At 44.7% G+C, this 22,924-nt stretch overlaps 1 protein-coding gene across 1 annotated transcript in view; it reads right to left on the bottom strand.

Moving 5' to 3' along the window:
• Window positions 1-348: 348 nt before the first annotated feature.
• The window catches only part of LOC130682689 (actin-binding LIM protein 3-like), a 62,699-nt gene continuing 40,123 nt past the window's right edge, over window positions 349-22,924 (bottom strand). Inside the window, exons 11-15 of the mRNA XM_057497560.1 lie at window positions 22,329-22,393; window positions 21,328-21,472; window positions 18,423-18,452; window positions 17,785-17,843; window positions 349-1,087 (exon numbers count right to left, since the gene is read on the bottom strand). Coding sequence (XP_057353543.1) covers window positions 974-1,087; window positions 17,785-17,843; window positions 18,423-18,452; window positions 21,328-21,472; window positions 22,329-22,393 — 413 coding nt within the window. The 3' untranslated portion in view covers window positions 349-973. The remainder of the gene's footprint in view (window positions 1,088-17,784; window positions 17,844-18,422; window positions 18,453-21,327; window positions 21,473-22,328; window positions 22,394-22,924) is intronic.

Here is a 22,924-nt window from a genome sequence, read left to right as displayed (position 1 = left end):
TGTTAGAGTTTGTCTATTTAGTTCAGTTGGAACTGTGGTAGGAGTGTTAGCCCTGTGGCGTGTTAAGTAGTCAGGCACATAGATTGTAGTAAGGCTGAAGAGTACAGGCTGAAATAATGGGCCTCTCCTTCGAAGGGGGAAGGGTCAGGAGGTGCTGGGAGCAGTGAGGGAAAGGGAGGGTCCCAAGACATCCTGCAGCTCTGACTCTGACAGGTGCGCTGCTCTGTCTCCTGCTCCCAGCTCCCACTCCTTCCCTGGTCCTCCAGGTGGGGCCAGGCAAAGAGGCCATCTGGAGGTGTGGTGGAGGAAGGGAAGTGCCTTTTCTTTTCCCACCATGAGCCTTGGTTAAAGGAGAGGTTAGGATCAAGGGCAGAAGGACAAGGCCTGAGAGCTGAGAGGCCAAGTCTCTGTCCACTTCTGTTTGCTGCTATCAGGAACAGACCCAAGGTCCACACTGCTGATGGTGTCACCAATCAGAAGCACTGAACTCCTAACTGGGGATGATGAGAAAATTCTTCATGGGCTCTCAAAGGTGTTCAGTGCTCATTGTGATCCTCCCATGGGGGCCCCTCTGGGTCCAGTAAGATGTGAAACTGCATGGTCAGCATCTGCCCCAGAGACTGAGGGGAAATTCCAGGAAGCAGAGAGGAGAGAAACATCTTCAGGCACCTCCTTTAGCAAAGAGAGTTGGATCCTGGGGGACTCAAGTTAGGACAGATGTTTCAGTATAAAAAGGATCCCCAGCAAAAGGATAGGAGTCCCCTCAAATCCCTTCCCAAACCCCACAGCACTTAGAAGAGAGAAAGAAAGGAGCATAAAAACATCTTTATGATGTGGGCTGGCCTGACAGTGCAGAACAGCAAGTCTCATGGTGGGCAGTGTGTCCCATTACACAGAGAGGATTATACCAAGCTTCATATAGAGATTTACATATATCTTTATATAAATGGATATATATTTATAAAGCCTCTGCCTAGAACAGCCAGGCTTGCTTCTTCAGTTCATTCCTCTTCCAGAGGGCCAGCCGGTCAAACTCGGAGATGGTCATGCCGAAGACTTGGTAGAACTCCTCCTGGGACAGGTGGCGCTGAAAGGTGGGAGGAGACGGGGGAAACAGCTTAAGGATGTGAGGGGTAGGTGGGGCCAGGTGGAGAGGGGAGCGTCCCTGTATATTTCCCTTGGGTGCTCTGTGTCTGACCCACGGATGGTGTATGATGATTATCTGTTGAATGGATGAATGTTTGAATGTAAGTTTCCCCGGAGAGGTGTCTGCAGCTGGCCTGGCTGGAGAGGTCTCCCCCACCCAGGGCTCAGGTGGGACTTCTGCTTTATCTAAGTGCCTGGAGACGCATCCTGGTTGACCTCACCTTTCGGCATCCCTGCTCCATGCATTCTGTGTCCAGGAGTGTGTATGAGTCATTGCTATTCCCCTCTACTTTTGGAGAAAAAGGAGGCATTGCCAAGATTTTTGGGTGTATTTCCTCTTAATATTTCTACAAATTATCTGCAAGGCTACTTATTCCTCAGGTCAAAGAAAAAAATTACTGCTCATATTTCTGAAGTGTCCTTTCATCTCTTTCTTTTTTTTTGAGAGGGCATCTCTCATATTTATTGACCAAATGGTTGTTAACAGTTAACAACAATAAAATTCTGTACAGGGGACTCAATGCACAATCATTAATCCACCCCAAGCGTAATTCTCATCAGTCTCTGATCTTCTGAAGCACAACGAACAAGTTCTTACATGGTGAACAAATTCTTACATAGTGAATAAGTTCTTACATGGTGAACAGTACAAGGGCAGTCATCACAGAAACTTTCAGTTTTGATCATGCATTATGAACTACAAACAACCAGGTCAGATATGAATATTCATTTGATTTTTATACTTGATTTATATGTGAATCCCACATTTCTCCCTTATTATTATTATTATTATTATTAATAAAATGCTGAAGTGGTAGGTAGATGCAAGATAAAGGTAGAAAACATAGTTTAGTGTCAACTCTTTCTTATATGAAAACAAACAGGCCATGTGATAAAACTTTGTTTCGCATTCAATGTCAGGTTTTCCCCTCCTTTCTGCCTGTCCTCCCTTCTGCCTTCCCTCTGTCCCTTTCAAGCATCCTTGAAAATTGATACATTGTCAAAAGCTTTTAGAGTTAGAAATACATGTCACTTAAAATGTAGTACATTTAGGTGAAGAGTAAATGGATATTCATTTTACTATTTTTGCAACTTTTATGGAGTTGCAAAATTTTTGAAAATTTTCAAAATAAAATAAAAACTATGTTTAAGGAGAGAAATATATGGCATATTTTCCACCTGAAAGCTTACTGGAATCACTGAGATGATGTGTTCGTAGCAATTATATTAGCTGATTGAGTACTGATGGAGATGTGATGAAAATTATGTATATAGCCACACAATAATCAGCCAATGCTCTGACTTATTTCACTGTGAACTAGTATTTTGGTCACATTTCCAAAACTTCAAGCAAAGGTAACTTTGATATCTTGATAGACATCAATGGCTGCTGGTTACTTTGAGTTGGTATTTCAATACTTAACAGTGTTTAATTGCACTGCATTTATGTTATGTTCAGTAGTTCATAACTATATGTTTATCCTCACTTTTCTCACTTAATCCTTCCAACTACTCTGAGAACCAGAATTGTTTTTATCTACTTGAAAGATGAGAAAACCCAGTCACAGAATGCTAATGACTTACTTGACCAAGAGGGAGGGAGGGAGGGAGGATGGAAGGTGGTACATAAGTAGCAAAACTGAGAACAAAGCCCAGGCCTTCTGATCGCAAGCACAGTGCACTCTCACTACCCCCTTGGTCAATCCATTAAAAATTCATAATCTTCCTACTATGAAAAATGTCAAAACTACACAAAAGAGAGAAAATAGCACAATGCACACCCATGGTCATTACCCAGATGCAATTATTATTAATTCACCACATTGGGTCACCTATTTCCTTTGCTGACATATTTAAAAGCAAACCCTGGACACCATGTCGATTCATTCCTACATACTGCAATATGCAGCTCAAAACATGTGGCTACTTTCTTATGCAACCACAAGAGCATGAGCAAAGGTAAGAAAAATGGACAATAATTCCTCAGAATCACCTAATACCTATTCAAAGTGAAATTCCCCTAATTGTCTCAAAAATGACTTTTACAGTTGGGTTGTTGGAATAAGGATTCAAAGAGCATCCACACATCGTATTTGGCTGTTAGTTGCCTTAGTCCCTGCCAGCCTCGAGGGTGCCCTGTTCTCCCATTTCTGTTACCAATTTGTCCATATTTGCTTTACTTTCACTCAAGTGAGTGCTGAAGAGTAGTTTGGATATGCGGAGACCTCTCTGCTCCACCCACAGAAAAGACTGAGGGGAACTACAATTCCACTTAATTTATTCTTTTGTTATTGGAAGACAGTTACTCTTGACTCTCTAGCTGGTTTCTTTGTTGTGTACAAAACTCTTTTTTGTGAGGCTCGATGTGAAGGCATGGCACACTCAGCTCAAGGAAAATGTGTCCGCAGTAGGACACATTGAAAGAGACAGGCTTGTCTCCTCTCCCTCTATTAAGGGCCACCTGGAGCTTCCCTTCCCCTGTGAGCGCCTAATGCCAGCCCTGTCCATTTGACATTCACCACAGACTTTAAAGCTTAAAGGTTAAGTGCACAGGCTTTAAGGCCAGGCAAATATGGGTGTATGACCTGGGTACATTGCCTCTCTAAGCCTCCATTTCCTCTTCTAGAAAGTGGGAGTGTCCTAGTACCTGCCCCTGGATACTGTGAGGGTGAATGAAATGATACAGGGCATGTGCTTGGCACAGTGGCCGCTATGCAGGAAGCACTCAACCGGTCATTCTCGCTATTGCAATGATCTCTCCATGTGTCTGTCACATAGCACAATCTGGTGCCCATTTCCTGACTTCATCTCCTGCTGTCCTCAGGCACACCATGCTCACGCCGGCATGAGGAACTTGCAGTGGCTGTGCCCCCTGCCTGGGATGCTCTTCCTCCTTATCTAGGCATACCTCACCTACAAGTCTTCGGTGTCACATTTTCAGTGAGGTCTACGCTGACCACCCTATTAAAACTGAAGCTCGCCCCTCCTCCAACCCCAACCGCTCTCCCGCCGCTCTCAGCTACTACTCCCTTTAGCCCTGTCACCTTTCAGTGTGTTAGGTCATTTGTTTATCACTGGTGTCATTTAGTGTCTATCTCCTTACACGAGAATGCCAGCTCCAAGAGGGCAGGGGCCCCTATTTCATTCACTGATACACTGCAAGCACCTGGAACAGTACCTGGTATATAATAGGCTTTCAATACTTACTGGATGACTATCTATACTCTGAGTTCCTTGAGGACAGGGTCAGGGGTTTCCTTCTTCAGGCCCTCTTTAAACTGGTATAGAGAGCTAGGGAAGTGTCTCTATAGTCTTATGGCTTCAGTTCAGGCTACACATTAAGTATTCTTGGAAGCATCTGAAAATACTGATGCCTGAACTCCTCTCCAGGTTGCAATTTTATTGGGCTAGGGTGGGACCCTATATTGGTATTTTTAAGAAACTCGCTGGGTGACTCTAATGCTTAGGGAAGGTTGAGCTCCCTGGTCTTAGCTTCTTGTTGTTCCGGGCAATGTAGAAGAGCAATCGGTCCTCCACGATGAACTAGGTTCCCTGACATTTCCATCCCCAATGCTGGCTAGTGGAACTGCGGTAGGAGCTGTCCCCTTCAGCACCAGCAGACACTTGCTGCTAGACAGTAAAGGAGGCCCTTGTTATAAACGTATGGAGAATCATTGCTTTACAGCATGCCAGAGCTGGGACTGGCAGAGCTTCCTGGCCCATCTGCACCCCCTCCTTCTGCCCCCACACTCCGCTCAGGGCAGATGCTTCAGCAGTCAGGTCAGGAGTAGCTGATGGGCTAATCCCAAGGAGTGCTGAGTCTCCTTTCTTAGAAGACTGCATTCAATTCCGAAAACATTTCCTGACACCTGCCCTAGTCCAGGCCCCGTGGTAGATGACAGGCAGAGGGATACACGGCCTGATTATCTGAACCAAAGGGGAGGGAGAGCTGCTTGGTCTGTGCTCTGGTTGCAGGGCTGGGGAAGGCTGGAGGGGACAGCGAGCAACACAACCTGGGGAAGGCTTGGGGTATGTCAGGACACAGGCATCACTAGAATGGAGCCCTGAGGGGTGAAGAGGCTGGCGAGATGGAAAGGGCATTCTATGAGAGGGAGTGGCAGGGAGTGGCACTGGGGTGGTAAGGGCAGAATGTGACAGGGATTGGAACTCCAGGTCAAGTGGACTGAACTGCTGGACAGCCAATGCCACACTCAGGCCTGCCTCTGCACCTTTGTTTATGCCATTCCCTGCTCATGAGGCTCACCTCCCTCTCTCCATCCATCTGAACCCACCCACATTCAAAGTCCATCCAAATCCTTCCTCTTCCTGGCACCAGTGCAGCCTTAGATGTCTTCTCTGAATAACAGCACCAGAAGATGCACTGAATACTTAACTGCTCAGTGTGCTACCAGAGTCTGCACCAAGGGCTCTGTGTGTGTGCATCGCCTCATTTACTTCACTTGGCAGCTTGCAGGAAGCAGGACAATCACCCCATTTTAAAGAGGAGAAAACTAAGGTCTGGAGAGGTTGTCCCTAAGCTGCCTGCCAAGGGAGGGCAGAAAAGGAGGCCCTTGTTATAAATGTATGGAGCTGGAACCTAGGGAGCTGGCTCAAGACTTCCTTCCTGAGTCCCCTTCCATGCAGTGCTGACTCCCCTGTCTTCCCCATTACAAGCACTGGTTCTCTGTACAATCCTGCATAAAGTCATAGCTGCATTCCGGTTTGTCCACCAGACTGCAGGCCCCTTGATGGCAGGGACAAAATCTAGCTCTCCTCTCACATCTGCAGAAGCATCAGTGCCTGGTGGGGACACACTGCAGCTGCGCACCACAGAGGCTAACTGAAGTGAGAAGGCAGCCCAGAACCGCTGGAGCAGTCATGGGCTGAGGAGGCCAGGCTGGAGTCTCTGCCTGTTCAATAAGCTGTGTGACCTTAAAGCCATTCATTCTGCCTGCTCCTCCCAAGCTGGGTTAGGCCGGCAACTTCTGGAATCCCTTCCAACCCAGAGGCTCCTGTCTGGTTTTCCATACTCGCCTCTAACTGCGTCCAGTCCACATCCTTGGGCAGACGGCTTCTTCCTCTTGTGGTCACCAGCAGCAGTTCATAAGGGTAGATCTAAGGAGGAAGTGTGGGCGTGGGGCAGTTCCAGGTTGGCTTAGGGTGGTGGGCTTGTCTCTTCAGCCACATTTTGTGCCTGGGCTCCCCCATACCCATCTACCCAGAGAGGGCCAGAGATGAAAATCTGGAGGAAAGGCTGGGTCTGCCCAACTTGGGTTTGCCTGGCAGCCTCAAGGCACCTGCTCCCAAGAGACAAGCCTCAGCATCCCCTAATGCTGCTAGGGATAAGCTTGGTAGCATTTGGTAAATGTGGCACAAGGCCTCCTCAATGTAAATATCTAATATCTGGGCTGGGCAAGCCTCCAGAAAGTCTCTGAGGTCCATGGGCAACTGTCTTGATTTCAGTGGGCAAGAGATGTAGGGCAGGATGCAGAGAATGTGGGCCACGACAGAGCAGAAATGCTGGTCTTAAGAAGATCACTGAGTTATTTATTGGTGTCACCTTCCCTGAATGGATAGTGCTGTCATCTTTCTGCCAGTTCCCTGCAGCTCCCAGGGTCCCAGAGACTCCCAGGTGTATCTCCTTTACCTTGTACTCTGTGGAGAAAAAAGATACAAACACACAATGGAAACCCATCAGTCTTTGCTTTGCATCACTACACTGGCCTCTGCCTTAGAGACCCTGTCCTTGCTGAACTGATCCCAAGTCAAGGCTGGTAGGAGCACAATGTATGGCTGGAGATAAGAGTCGGGCTGATCCAGAGACATGGATCTTGGGGAAAAATGACTCTTGAGATATTTAGAATAGAAATGAGAAGAATTTGAGGAGGGGCGGAAGATGGCGGCGTGAGTAGAGCAGCGGAAATCTCCTCCCAAAACAACATATATCTATGAAAATATAACAAAGACAACCCTTCCTAGAATAAAGACCAGAGGACACAGGACAATATCCAGACCACATCCGCACCTGAGAGAACCCAGCGCCTCGCGAAGTGGGTGAGATACAAGCCCCGGCCCCGCGGGAGCCGAGCGCCCCTACCCAGCTCCCGGCGGGAGAAGAGCAGGCAGAGCGGGAGGGAGACGGAGCCCAGGACTGCCGAACACCCAGCCCCAGCCATCCGGGCCAGAGTGCAGGGCGCTCGATACTAGGAAAACAGGGCAGCAAGAACAGTGAGCAGGCACTGGAGGCTGGGCGACAGAGGACATAAGAAAAGCGCGCGACCATTTTTTTTTTTTTTGCTTTTTTGCTGTTTTGTTTTGGCGAGCGCTTTTTGGAAGTCTTAAAGGGATAGGGACCCCAATACTAGGGAAACAGGGCAGCAAGAACAGTGAGCAGGCACTGGAGGCTGGGCGACAGAGGACATAAGAAAAGCGCGCGACCATTTTTTTTTTGCTTTTTTGCTGTTTTGTTTTGGCGAGCGCTTTTTGGAAGTCTTAAAGGGATAGGGACCCCAATACTAGGGAAACAGGGCAGCAAGAACAGTGAGCGGGCACTGGAGGCTGGGCGACAGAGGACATAAGAAAACCGCGCGACCATTTTTTTTTTTTTTGCTTTTTTGCTGTTTTGTTTTGGCGAGCGCTTTTTGGAAGTCTTAAAGGGATAGGGACCCCAATACTAGGGAAACAGGGCAGAAAGACCGGTGAGCAGAGGCCTGAGGATGGCACCGGAGAATAAAGAAAAACGAACGACCACCCCCTTTTTTTTTTTTTTTTTTAATAAAAACTTTTTTTTTTTTTAATTAAAAAATTTTTTTTTCTTATTTTTTTTTTTTTTTGTGGTCGTTGTTTTGTTTTGGCGGGTGCTTTTTGGAAGTCTTAAAGGGGCAGGGCGGGTCACTTAATCCAGAGGTAGGGAATCCGGGATCTCTGGGCACCCTAACACCTGGGCTGCAGGGAGCAGGGAGGCCCCTTGCGGAGATAAATAGCCTCCCAGCAGCTCCTGCTCCAACGCGACTCCACCACTTTGGAGCAGCGGCCCGAGCCAGGCCACGCCGACGGCAACAGCGGAGATTAACTCCATAGCAGCCGGGCAGGAAGCAGAAGCCCTGTCTGCACGCAGCTGTGCAGCATAAGCCACTAGAGGCCGCTGTTCTCCCAGGAGAGGAGGGCCACAAACCAACAAGAAAGGAAGTCCTTCCCGCCGTCACTCGTCCCAGTTCTGCAGACTATTCCTAACACCATGAAAAGGCAAAGATACAGGCAGACAAAGATCACAGAGACAACACCAGAGAAGGAGACAGACCTAACCAGTCTTCCTGAAAAAGAATTCAAAATAAGAATCATAAACATGCTGACAGAGATGCAGAGAAATACGCAAGAGAAATGGGATGAAGTCCGGAAGGAGATCACAGATGCCAGAAAGGAGATCGCAGAAATGAAACAAACTCTGGAAGGGTTTATAAGAAGAATGGATAGAATGCAAGAGGCCATTGATGGAATTGAAATCAGAGAACAGGAACGAATAGAAGCTGACATAGAGAGAGACAAAAGGATCTCCAGGAATGAAACAATGTTAAGAGAACTGTGTGACCAATCCAAAAGGAACAATATCCGTATTATAGGGGTCCCAGAAGAAGAAGAGAGAGGAAAAGAGATGGAAAGTATCTTAGAAGAAATTATTGCTGAAAACTTCCCCACACTGGGGGAGGAAGTAATCGAACAGACCACGGAAATACACAGAACCCCCAACAGAAAGGATCCAAGAAGGACAACACCAAGACACATAATAATTAAAATGGCAAAGATCAAGGACAAGGAAAGAGTGTTAAAGGCAGCTAGAGAGAAAAAGATCACCTATAAAGGGAAACCCATCACGCTAACGTCAGATTTCTCAACAGAAACTTTACATGCCAGAAGAGAATGGCATGATATATTTAATACAATGAAACAGAAGGGCCTTGAACCAAGGATACTGTATCCAGCACGACTATCATTCAAATATGACGGTGGGATTAAACAATTCTCAGACAAACAAAAGCTGAGGGAATTTGCTTTCCACAAACCACCACTACAGAACATCTTACAGGGACTGCTCTAGATGGGAGCACTCCTAGAAAGAGCACAGCACAAAACACCCAACATATGAAGAATCGAGGAGGAGGAACAAGAAGGGAGAGAAGAAAAGAATCTCCAGACAGTGTATATAACAGCTCAATAAGTGAGCTAAGTTAGGCAGTAAGATACTAAAGAGGCTAACCTTGAACCTTTGGTAACCACGAATTTAAAGCCTGCAATGGCAATAAGTACATATCTTTCAATAGTCACCCTAAATGTTAATGGGTTGAATGCACCAATCAAAAGACACAGAGTAACAGAATGGATAAAAAAGCAAGACCCATCTATATGCTGCTTACAAGAAACTCACCTCAAACCCAAAGACATGTACAGACTAAAAGTCAAGGGATGGAAAAACATATTTCAAGCAAACCACAGTGAGAAGAAAGCAGGGGTTGCAGTACTAATATCAGACAAAATAGACTTCAAAACAAAGAAAGTAACAAGAGATAAAGAAGGACACTACATAATGATAAAGGGCTCAGTCAAACAAGAGGATATAACCATTCTAAATATATATGCACCCAACACAGGAGCACCAGCATATGTGAAACAAATACTAACAGAACTAAAGGGGGATATAGACTGCAATGCATTCATTCTAGGAGACTTCAACACACCACTCACCCCAAAGGATAGATCCACTGGGCAGAAAATAAGTAAGGACACGGAAGCACTGAACAACACAGTAGAGCAGATGGACCTAATAGACATCTATAGAACTCTACATCCAAAAGCAGCGGGATATACATTCTTCTCAAGTGCACATGGAACATTCTCCAGAATAGACCACATACTAGGCCACAAAAAGAGCCTCAGAAAATTCCAAAAGATTGAAATCCTACCAACCAACTTTTCAGACCACAAAGGTATAAAACTAGAAATAAACTGTACAAAGAAAGCAAAGAGGCTCACAAACACATGGAGGCTTAACAACACGCTCCTAAATAATCAATGGATCAATGACCAAATCAAAATGGAGATCCAGCAATATATGGAAACAAATGACAACAACAACACTAAGCCCCAACTTCTGTGGGACGCAGCAAAAGCAGTTTTAAGAGGAAAGTATATAGCAATCCAAGCATATTTAAAAAAGGAAGAGCAATTCCAAATGAATGGTCTAATGTCACAATTATCGAAATTGGAAAAAGAAGAACAGATGAGGCCTAAGGTCAGCAGAAGGAGGGACATAATAAAGATCAGAGAAGAAATAAATAAAATTGAGAAGAATAAAACAATAGCAAAAATCAATGAAACCAAGAGCTGGTTCTTTGAGAAAATAAACAAAATAGATAAGCCTCTAGCCAGACTTATTAAGAAGAAAAGAGAGTCAACACAAATCAACAGTATCAGAAACGAGAAAGGAAAAATCACGACGGACCCCACAGAAATGCAAAGAATTATTGGAGAATACTGTGAAAACCTATATGCTAACAAGCTGGGAAACCTAGGAGAAATGGACAAATTCCTAGAAAAATATAACCTTCCAAGATTGACCCAGGAAGAAACAGAAAATCTAAACAGACCAATTACCAGCAACGAAATTGAAGCGGTAATCAAAAAACTACCAAAGAACAAAACCCCCGGGCCAGATGGATTTACCTCGGAATTTTATCAGACATACAGGGAAGACATAATACCCATTCTCCTTAAAGTTTTCCAAAAAATAGAGGAGGAGGGGATACTCCCAAACTCATTCTATGAAGCTAACATCACCCTAATACCAAAACCAGGCAAAGACCCCACCAAAAAAGAAAACTACAGACCAATATCCCTGATGAACGTAGATGCAAAAATACTCAACAAAATATTAGCAAACCGAATTCAAAAATACATCAAAAGGATCATACACAATGACCAAGTGGGATTCATCCCAGGGATGCAAGGATGGTACAACATTCGAAAGTCCATCAACATCATCCACCACATCAACAAAAAGAAAGACAAAAACCACATGATCATCTCCATAGATGCTGAAAAAGCATTTGACAAAGTTCAACATCCATTCATGTTAAAAACTCTCAGCAAAATGGGAATAGAGGGCAAGTACCTCAACATAATAAAGGCCATCTATGATAAACCCACAGCCAACATTATATTGAACAGCGAGAAGCTGAAAGCATTTCCTCTGAGATCTGGAACTAGACAGGGATGCCCACTCTCTCCACTGTTATTTAACATAGTACTGGAGGTCCTAGCCACGGCAATCAGACAAAATAAAGAAATACAAGGAATCCAGATTGGTAAAGAAGAAGTTAAACTGTCACTATTTGCAGATGACATGATACTGTACATAAAAAACCCTAAAGACTCCACCCCAAAACTACTAGAAATGATATCGGAATACAGAAAAGTTGCAGGATACAAAATCAACACACAGAAATCTGTGGCTTTCCTGTATACTAACAATGAACCAACAGAAAGAGAAATCAGGAAAACAACTCCATTCACAATTGCATCAAAAAAAATAAAATACCTAGGAATAAACCTAACCAAAGAAGTGAAAGACTTATACTCTGAAAACTACAAGTCACTCTTAAGAGAAATTAAAGGGGACACTAACAGATGGAAACTCATCCCATGCTCGTGGCTAGGAAGAATTAATATCGTCAAAATGGCCATCCTGCCCAAAGCAATATACAGATTTGATGCAATCCCTATGAAACTACCAGCAACATTCTTCAATGAACTGGAACAAATAATTCAAAAATTCATATGGAAACACCAAAGACCCCGAGTAGCCAAAGCAATCCTGAGAAAGAAGAATAAAGTAGGGGGGATCTCACTCCCCAACTTCAAGCTCTACTATAAAGCCATAGTAATCAAGACAATTTGGTACTGGCACAAGAGCAGAGCCACAGACCAATGGAACAGACTAGAGAATCCAGACATTAACCCAGACATATATGGGCAATTAATATTTGATAAAGGAGCCATGGACATACAATGGCGAAATGACAGTCTCTTCAACAGGTGGTGCTGGCAAAACTGGACAGCTACATGTAGGAGAATGAAACTGGACCATTGTCTAACCCCATATACAAAAGTAAACTCAAAATGGATCAAAGACCTGAATATAAGCCATGAAATCATTAAACTCTTGGAAGAAAACATAGGCAAAAACCTCTTAGACATAAACATGAGTGACCTCTTCTTGAACATATCTCCCCGGGCAAGGAAAACAACAGCAAAAATGAGTAAGTGGGACTATATTAAGCTGAAAAGCTTCTGTACAGCAAAAGACACCATCAATAGAACAAGAAGGATCCCTACAGTATGGGAGAATATATTTGAAAATGACACATCCGATAAAGGCTTGACATCCAGAATATATAAGGAGCTCACACGCCTCAACAAACAAAAAACAAATAACCCAATTAAAAAATGGGCAGAGGAACTGAACACACAGTTCTCCAAAAAAGAAATACAGATGGCCAACAGACACATGAAAAGATGCTCCACATCGCTAATTATCAGAGAAATGCAAATTAAAACAACAATGAGGTATCACCTCACACCAGTAAGGATGGCTGCCATCCAAAAGACAAACAACAACAAATGTTGGCGAGGCTGTGGAGAAAGGGGAACCCTCCTACACTGCTGGTGGGAATGTAAGTTAGTTCAACCATTGTGGAAAGCAGTATGGAGGTACATCAAAATGCTCAAAACAGACTTACCATTTGACCCAGGAATTGCACTCGTAGGAATTTACCCTAAGAACGCAGCAATCAAGTTTGAGAAAGACAGATGCACCCCTATGTTTACTGCAGCACTATTTACAATAGCCAAGAATTGGAAGCAACCTAAATGTCCATCAATAGATGAATGGATAAAGAAGATGTGGTACATATACACAATGGGATACTACTCAGTCATAAGAAAAGGGCAAATCCAATCATTTGCAGCAACATGGATGGAGCTGGAGGGTATTATGCTCAGTGAAACAAGCCAAGCGGAGAAAGAGAAATACCAAATGATTTCACTTATCTGTGGAATATAAGAACAAAGGAAAAACTGAAGGAACAAAACAGCAGCAGAATCACAGAACTCAAGAATGGACTAACAGGTACCAAAGGGAAAGGGACTGGGGAGGATGGGTGGGTAGGGAGGGATAAGGGGGGGAGAAGTAGGGGGGTATTAAGATTAACATGCAAGGGGGGTAGGAGAAAAGGGAGGGCTGTACAACACAGAGAAGGCAAGTAGTGATTCTACAACATTTTGCTATGCTGATGGACAATGACTGTAAAGGGGTTTATAGGGGAGACCTGGTATAGGGGAGAGCCTAGTAAGCATAATATTCATCATGTAAGTGTAGATTAGTGATACCAAAAACAAAGAAAAAAAAAAAGGGCTGTTCCTGTGTGGTAACCTCCAACGAGTTCTACACAAGGGTATAAAGGGCATATAAAAGTGTAGGCAAAGGGTCTGTTTGTGTTTATACAGAGGATCAAAGCCTAATTGGGCTACCCCAAAAATGAACTAAGATACGATATGAAAAAGAACTTCCAACATCAGCACTCTCTGGAAGACTCATGCCAGAAGATGATCATCAAAAAACCCCAACAAAGATCCACGCACTGCTACAGCTGTAGATGCACTCATCCCACCCGTTCCTGGACTTGCCATGGGAATGAGGAAGGAGATATCTAAACTGGCCTGTGCATACAGTAAAACAACAAATTTGACTGGATCTATACTGTTGGAACTCAACCAAGAATTTGGAGAAGTGCAAATTGTAGCGCTCCAAAGTCTTACAACTACAGACTATTTACTGTTAAAAGAACATATGGCATGTGAACAGTCCCCAGGAATGGGTTGTTTTAATTTGTCTGATTTCTCTCAGACTGTTCAAGTTCAGTTGGACAATATCCACCATGTCATAGATAAGTTTTCACAAATGCCTAAGGTGCCTAACTGGTTTTCTTGGTTTCACTGGAGATGGCTGGTAATTACAGATATGCTTTGGTTATGTAACTATACTCCTATTATGTTAATGTGTGTGCGCAATTTAAGTAGTAGCTTAAAACCTATACATGATGAAGTTACTCTACAAGAAGATATGTCAAAGAAATAATCAATCTTCCCATGTTTTCTTCCCTCTGCTACTTCTATAGCTTTTCTTCTTCCTTCCTAATTACAACCCTTAAATAGAATTCGTGCCTCGTATCAAATTTATCGAGTATCATAATTCTTCCAAGTGGTAAAGATACCTCAAGACAAATGCTGGGCATAGAAGCCACAGGGCATAAATATGCAAAGATGTAAAAAGCTAACCTTTTCAAACAATAAGGCTTCTCTCTCACTTACCAACTTCACATTTCCCTGTATGGCCCCGGAAGATGACTGGTTAGCCAGAGACGGGTAAGATTCCTCAAGGGAGGAACAACCTAAGACAGGCACAGTCGCAGGGGGCCCATCAGGTGAGAAATTGGGGATCAACAGAGGTGAGGCTTAGAACCTCACCCCCCCTGTTCTGAGAGAAATCTTCTGCATACGTGGATGTTTTATTGCCCTGGTCTAGCTTGGATTAACACATAGTCTACAGGCACACACCTGATCATCTACATTTGCTCTCTTACAACACTAAACTATGTTTTCTACCTTTATCTTGTATCTGCCTACCACTTCAGCATTTTATTAAAAATAATAATAATAAAGAGAGAAATGTAGTATCCACACATAAATCAAGTATAAAAAGCAAATGAGTATTCATATTTGAACTGACTGTTTAGAGTTCATAATGTATGAGAAAAACTGAAAGTTTCTGTGATGACTGCCCTTGTACTGTTCACTATGTAACTTATTCATTATGTAAGAATTTGTTCTCCATGTAAGAACTTGTTTGTTATGCCTCAGAAGATTGGAGACTGACGAAAATTAGGCTTGGGGTGGATTAATGATTGTGCATTGAGCATTGACTCCCCTATACAGAATTATATTGTCGTTAACAATCATTTGATCAATAAATATGAGAGATGCCCTCACAAAAAAAAAAAAAAAAAAAGGACAGACTTCCAATGGTAAAATAAATAAGTAACCGGGATGTAATATATAGCATAAGGAATGTACTCAACATAATGTAACAGCTTGGTAGGGTGATAGCTGGAACCTCGAATTATGTATATAAATGTTCTACCACTGTGTTGTACACTTGAAACTAATCTAATGTAATAGTGTGCGTCAACTACCCTTCAATAAAAAAATAATTATTAAAAAAAAAAAAAGAAATGAGAAGAATTTGAGATCGTGAAGTACATGGGAGAGATCCCCCCTGTTCTGGGGGGCTCCCTCCAGGGTTCTGATGTGGGCCCTTTCTCCTGCCTGAGCCTGCTCGTGGGAGCTGGTGGGGGCAGGTGGGAGAGCATCCCTGGCAGAGAGCAAAAATCCGGTGGAATTTTTGCTGGGAACAATGTGCATTTGGCTCCCCTGCCCGCGGGGCTAGCAGGTGGCTCTAGCTCAGCCGCAGCAGGACAATGGCAGTCTGCGGTAGTTCTGGGGACCCAGCTGGGACAGATGGCCTGGAGATCCCCCAAGGCCAGCGGCCTGAGAGGAGGAGGTGAAAAGGGAGGGAATGGGAAGGGACAGGGAGTGGGAACTTGGGGTTTGGACAGAGTGGGGCCAGAGTCTGCAGCGATCTTTTGTCAAAGTCCAGCCCACAGCTTTGACCAACGCATCCGAAGCCCAAGAGCATGATGGCATTTATGCTGTCATAGTGGAAGAGGTCTGCACTGGGTGTCTGCAGGAGAGACAGCCAGGGCTGGCCTGAGGCAAGCACACCTCTGCCACCCTGGGGTGCTCACCCAGCTCCAGGAAAGGGGCTGGGACTGGTGGGACATGGCGCTCTCTCAGAAGCATCAGTCTCAAGTTGGGGGATTTCTCTCACTGCCATATGCCTAGGGCCTGGACGAGGCTTTCAACAAATGTTCATTTTTTGGTGAATTACTTCTCATGCTTTCTTTCATTGCTCAAATGCCACTTTTTCTATGATATCTGTCCTGGCAGGCCTATTTAAAATTGCAAGTCACTACCTCCCCAAACCCCTCATCCTGCTCAACTTTTCCTTTTTTTTTTTTCTGTAGCAACTATTACCTTCTCTATTCTATATAATTTGACTTCTTTACTGTTTACTACTTGCTTTCTGTTTCTCCCTACAAAAACATAAGCTCCCAGGGGCAGGGGTCTTTGTCTTACTTGGTCGCTGATGTATTCCAAGTTCCTGGAGTAGTACCTGGCACATATAACAGGTTTTCAATAGATGTCTGTTGCGTGAACACGTTTAGACTCTGAGTGTATGGAGAGCAGGGTCTGTGTGCTTCTCAGCACACGAGGGTTTGTTAACACCAGCCATGGCTCGACTGTGAAGCTCTGATCCCTTTTGTGTGCTCGACACTGAAATAGTCTCCCAACGGGCCTACAGTCTCCACTTCTGTTCCTCTGCAGTCTCTATTCAATTCAGCAGCTGAAGGGATCTCATTAAAAATCCCAGTCGGATCACACAGCACACCTCTGGAAATGCTCTGAAGTCTTTACCCAGCCTGTGGGGCCCTGCAACATCCCTGCCTGGCTTCGTGTCCACGCTCATTCTGTCCCAGACCCCTGTTCTCCTGACCAGCAGCTGGGGCGCTGCACTTCCCTCTATCTGATGGCTCTTGCTGGTCTTTGCACTGTGAGTTCCTCTGTGCATTCAGGCTTTTGTTTAGAGCCACTGCTCTCTGACCTCCTTCCGTCTCTGCCCCATTGCTTTGTCTGCCATCCTAGCACCTGCCACTACCTGACGCCACAGCACACATTCACTTGTTAGCTGTCTCGCCAGCTTAAATGCAAGCTCCACAGGATCAGTGACTCTGCCCACTGCAGGAGCCCCAGCTCCAAGAGCAGTGCCCAGCACATAGCGGGCGCTCTGTGAATAAATGTGTCTGAATGGCTCTGCTTTCCCCTGCCACTTGTCCAGCTGCACAGCTTCTCTCTGTGCTAACAAGACATACTGTTCTTTCTCTTTCAGTTCTTGAACCAACTCATTGCTTCCTTGAAGCAGGCTCTCAAAGAGCTCAGAAGGCTACAAGCCATGTCAGGTGAGTGGAGCATGGCAGTCAGGTGTGGGCTTGGGGACAGGTGGCCTGGACTCGGATCCTGGCTCTACGCTTACTAGGTGTGAGGGATTGAGGAAGTCACACCTCTCCGTGCTCCAATTCTTCATCTACAAAACAGGGTTATTACTAGAAACTACCTTGCAAATAGCAAAGCGTGAGGGAGTTAAGTACTTATATAATGCTTAGTTAGTGCTTATGAAGTGTCCTGCATGGAGTAATTGCCATCAGGCACACTAGGTGTTCCCAGGCCCTCCCTTGGGGCCTCTTCCACTCAGGGAGGAGACAGTCACTGCCTTTGGGCTCCTTCAATACACCCACCTCTAACCCCAAGGTCTTTGTCCCAGTTTCACCCATAATAATCACTTAACCAAAAGAACTAATGCTGGAATTGTTCACATCTTGGGGACCATGTTCCAGGCACAGCCTCTCTTACCCTGTGCAGCCCATTTCTTCTGTAGGCAGGCAGGGAGACAGATTTGGAGATGAGTGGATCTAAAAAGAAAAACAAATGACCAGGAGCTCCAAGCCAGGGTTCCTCCTCCCTGAAGCCATCTGGCTGCAAATGGCCAATATTAATCCCCAGCCCTGTGGGAAGGAGTGGGATACCAGCTCCTCCCACTGTTCTCCAGACATGCAACCGACTGGCTCAGGGATGCCTCACCCTGGAAGAATTCTAAGCCCTTCCTATGCACACACTCACAGTCTTCTGACCTTACCCCCACACATCTACCCTCCCCTGTGAACCTCTGTGTCCTGACCACAGGGTGGCTCTGGACAAAGGCCCTGGAACTGGAGTCAAGCTCAGAACGCAGACAGGCAGGCTGCCATGTGGGTGGAAGAGCTGAGAGCTCTTTGTTGGTTCTCTGGGAGCTATGGGGCATGGCAACCCTGGTTCCTGAATCAAAAACTGAGTCCTAATTTCTCACAAACAATAGGGTGGACTATTTGAGATCAGGACTCTGCTGGGATATCCATGTTGCATGGTCATCACAGCTACAGGGAACCTGTAGCCGACTTAGCTCTGACCCTCACAGGACATCAGTGGCTGAAGGAAGGGCAGGTAGAACATACCGCTGTCAGCCAGGTAGTGGGACCAAAGGGCTGCAAGAGAGAAAAGTCAGTGTTCATGGGGACAGACAGACACAGCTCCGATACAGGCCATGCTGGCTGGTGGGGAAGACAGACCTCATCACTACCTCTTTTCCCACTGGCCATTTTCCAGCTATTGGACTCCACCCCGCCCTCTCTTCCCTGCCCAGCTCCTAGCCCAGCACTGGCTCTGTGATATTCACTGCATGGATGCCATTGAATGGAACTGTATTGTGAACAGCACTGGTGTAATGCACAGAGCCAGAGCCAGCGGTTGGCAACAGTGCCCCTCAGTGATCAAACAGAGAAACAGACTCATCAGTAAATCCTGGCTCTGCCATTAGTAGATAACTAACTTCTGTGAGTTATTTAATCATGCTTCAGTTTTCTCATCTGTAAAATGGAGAGGGATAGTGTCTCCTTTATAGGGTTACTGTAAAGAATATATGACATAATGCAATAAAGTGTTAGCACAGTGCCTGACCCATAAAAAACACCCAATAAAATTGGCTTTATCATCACTACCACCCCCACCACCATCTTCTTCAGTTTCATCTAGAACCCAGATGCAGAATGGCAAAGAGGGAAAAGCTTATGGCCTCGGAGTCCCTTTGACTTGGGTAAGATCCTGGCTTTGTCACCTACTGGCTTTCTGACCTTGGGCAACTGGTTTAAGTTCAGGTCTCTCGTCTACAAAGTGAGTGATAATAATTCCTCTACATTGCCAGTCTTTGTGAGGACCAAGAGTGATGATGTATCTGTGAATACCTGGTGCACAGGATTATAATAAATGTTATGTTTTATTATTCATCAAGTATTGACTCGAAATAGGATGGTTAAGAAAGAGATGAAGCAGACAGAGCATGTGTATGTCTGGGAGAAGTTTACAATGAGACTTTTAGGTCCAAGTGCTTGAACTAAGCCTCTGCTTGTAAACCTCCAGTGATGGGAGGCTCACTACCAAAAGAGGCAGTTCCTTGTATCTTTTTTTTTTTTTTTCACTTTATTTATAAAGTTGTTTTTTTTTTTTTTTTAATAATTATTTTTTATTGAAGGGTAGTTGACACACAGTATTACATTACATGAGTTTCAAGTGTACAACACAGTGGTAGAACATTTATATACATAATTCTAGGTTCCAGCTATCACCCTACCAGGCTGTTACAATATCTTGACTATATTCCTTATGCTATACCTTACATCCCGGTTACTAATTTATTTTACCATTGGAAGTCTGTCCTTTTTTTTTTTTTTTTTTTTTTTTTTTTTTTTTGTGAGGGCATCTCTCATATTTATTGATCAAATGGTTGTTAACGACAATAAAATTCTGTATAGGGGAGTCAATGCTCAATGCACAATCATTATTCCACCCCAAGCCTAATTTTTGTCAGTCTCCAATCTTCTGAGGCATAACAAACAAGTTTTTACATGTAGAACAAATTCTTACATAATGAATAAGTTACATAGTGAACAGTACAAGGGCAGTCATCACAGAAACTTTCGGTTTTGCTCATGCATTATGAACTCTAAACAGTCAGTTCAAATATGAATACTCATTTGGTTTTTATACTTGATTTATATGTGGATACCACATTTCTCTCTTTATTATTATTATTTTTAATAAAATGCTGAAGTGGTAGGTAGATACAAGATAAAGGTAGAAAACATAGTTTAGTGTTGTAAGAGAGCACATGTAGATGATCAGGTGTGTGCCTGTAGACTATGTGTTAATCCAAGCTAGACCAGGGCAATAAAACATCCACGTATGCAGAAGATTTCTCTCAGAACGGGGGGGTGAGGTTCTAAGCCTCACCTCTGTTGATCCCCAATTTCTCACCTGATGGGCCCCCTGCGACTGTGCCTGTCTTAGGTTGTTCCTCCCTTGAGGAATCTTACCCGTCTCTGGCTAACCAGTCATCTTCCGGGGCCATACAGGGAAATGTGAAGTTGGTAAGTGAGAGAGAAGCCTTATTGTTTGAAAAAGTTAGCTTTTTACTTCTTTGCATATTTATGCCCTGTGGCTTCTATGCCCAGCATTTGTCTTGAGGTATCTTTACCACTTGGAAGAATTATGATACTCGGTAAATTTGATATGAGGCACGAATTCTATTTAAGGGTTGTAATTAGGAAGGAAGAAGAAAAGCTATAGAAGTAGCAGGCGGAAGAAAACATGGGAAGATTGATTATTTCTTTGATATATCTTCTTGTAGAGTAACTTCAGCATGTATAGGTTTTAAGCTACTACTTAAATTGCACACACACATTAACATAATAGGAGTATAGTTACATAACCAAAGCATATCTGTAATTACCAGCCATCTCCAGTGAAACCAAGAAAACCAGTTAGGCACCTTAGGCATTTGTGAAAACTTATCTATGATATGGTGGATATTGTCCAAATGAACTTGAACAGTCTGAGAGAAATCAGACAAATTAAAACAACCCATTCCTGGGGACTGTTCACATGCCATATGTTCTTTTAACAATAAATAGTTTGTAGTTGTAAGACTTTGGAGCGCTACAATTTGCACTTCTCCAAATTCTTGGTTGAGTTCCAACAGTATAGATCCAGTCCAATTTTGTTGTTTTACTGTATGCACAGGCCAGCTTAGATATCTCCTTCCTCATTCCCATGGCAATTTCCTTGTATCTTTGCGGCATTAGGCTACATAAAGATATTTTTCTTTACCTTGAACCTGATTGGAAATCACAGCTTCAGATGACCCAAAGAAGTAGAAGTAACGGCTCAGGGCAGAGCATCGTCTTATTTAGTGACGCATACAGCCCCTCACTGGGTCTGCATTCTAGACCCGGGGTGAGGCTGTAGTGAAGATTCATGGATGGAGTGGGGACAAAAGCCTCAGTTAGCCTCCAGGGCAGTGCTTACAGCCATTGAGGGACATCTCATAGCCAGTGTGTAGGGCCTCCCGGCTGCTGGTGGAGCTCCGGGGTGGGGTCCAGGGATCTGCGTATGAGCTAGACCGGACTTTCATCTCCTCCTTCAGAATCAGCCGGCCGATCCCACTCTGGAGCTGGAGGTTTGGGCAGAGTGAGGTGAAGTCAGAGGGGAGCAAAGAACACGTCAATGGGACATTCCTGGGAAAGGCTCAGGCAGCAGACTCTGAGACAGGACAAGCCTCTGTCATTTTTGCCTTCCCAGTGTCCCTGCCTCATACAGCCCCACATTTTCCTGTGGGACTTCACCCCGCTTTCACCAGTAGTCCTGTGGTCTGGGTGGGGCTCTGGTGGGCACAAAAAGGAGGCCTGGCCAATGACAGGATCGTGCCGCCCTGGCCACAGGGCCTCATGATGGGCAGGTGGCTCCAGCTGGGCCAGTGGCAGTCTTTGCAGGACTCTTTTTGGAGTTGCTGGCACCATCTTTAGTTTTCTTAAAATTTTTTTATTATTGAATAACATAAACTCAACTATTTTAAAGTGAACAATTCCATGGCATTTAGTACAACTACCACTTCTAGTTCAAAAACATTTTCATCACTCCAAAGGAAGGCCCTATATCCAGTAGGCAGCCACTCCCCGTTTCCCTATTTTCCTTGTCCCTGGTGATCACCAGTCTGGTTCCGTCTCTATGGATTAACATTCTGGACATTTCATAAAAATGGAATCATGCAGTATGTGGGCTCTTGTGTCTGACTGCTTTCACTCAGCATGATGTTTTCAAGGCTCACCCACATTGGGGCATATAAAAGTACGTCAACCCTTTTATGGCTGACTAATATTCTACTGTATGGATATACATTTTTGAGTTGGTGGGTATTTGGGCTGCTTCCAATTTTTGGCTATTAATATGCATGTACATGTACTTGTTTGAGTACCAGTTTTATTTCTTCTGGGTATACAAGCATCTCCTTCAGTGTGTGGCCTGCTCACCTTGTGCATGCTACGGTCAAAATCATCTTCCTCTCCTCCAGATGAGAACCTCCTGGCTCGGGGCACTGGCAACAGAGAGGCAGGATCAGCTCCCTGTGTGCTCCCCACTCGGCCCGCCCCAGGGAGGGGGCGTAAAGGGGCAGAAGAGCATGGAAAGGCAAGGGTTTCCTTCTGGCTCCACAGCTTTCCAGCCAAGTGGCCCTGCACAGTGCGTCTGGGTGAACTGCCCCCCACTGTGGGCCCTCTGTGCGGAGAGGCCCTGCATCCCTCCCCCTTCTTTGGCCACGAGGGGCAGGTGAAGCTGGCCACCCAAAAGGAGCTAACAGGCCTCAGGGTCGAACTTTTTCTGATGTCGATGGGAGAGAGAAGTCCTCTTTCTGCCACAGACAGGACGTAAGCCTGCCCCTCCTGGAGCTCACCCCTCCTCCTGCCATGCTGGGAGCAGAGCCACCCCAGGGGACAGGAAAGTCGTGACGACATTCTTCCACCTCTAGATACAGCTGTGCCTCAAAATATTCAGTCATATGACCTAGAAAACCCATGTTTTGGCTTAAGCTATCTGGAGTTAGTTTTCTTTTTTCTTTTTTTGTGTGATA

The sequence above is a fragment of the Manis pentadactyla genome, chromosome 2 (genome assembly GCF_030020395.1).
Source record: "Manis pentadactyla isolate mManPen7 chromosome 2, mManPen7.hap1, whole genome shotgun sequence".
Lineage (NCBI taxonomy): Eukaryota > Metazoa > Chordata > Mammalia > Pholidota > Manidae > Manis > Manis pentadactyla.
Note: the sequence above shows the minus strand (reverse complement) of the source record. Positions and strands in the feature narration are given on the sequence as shown.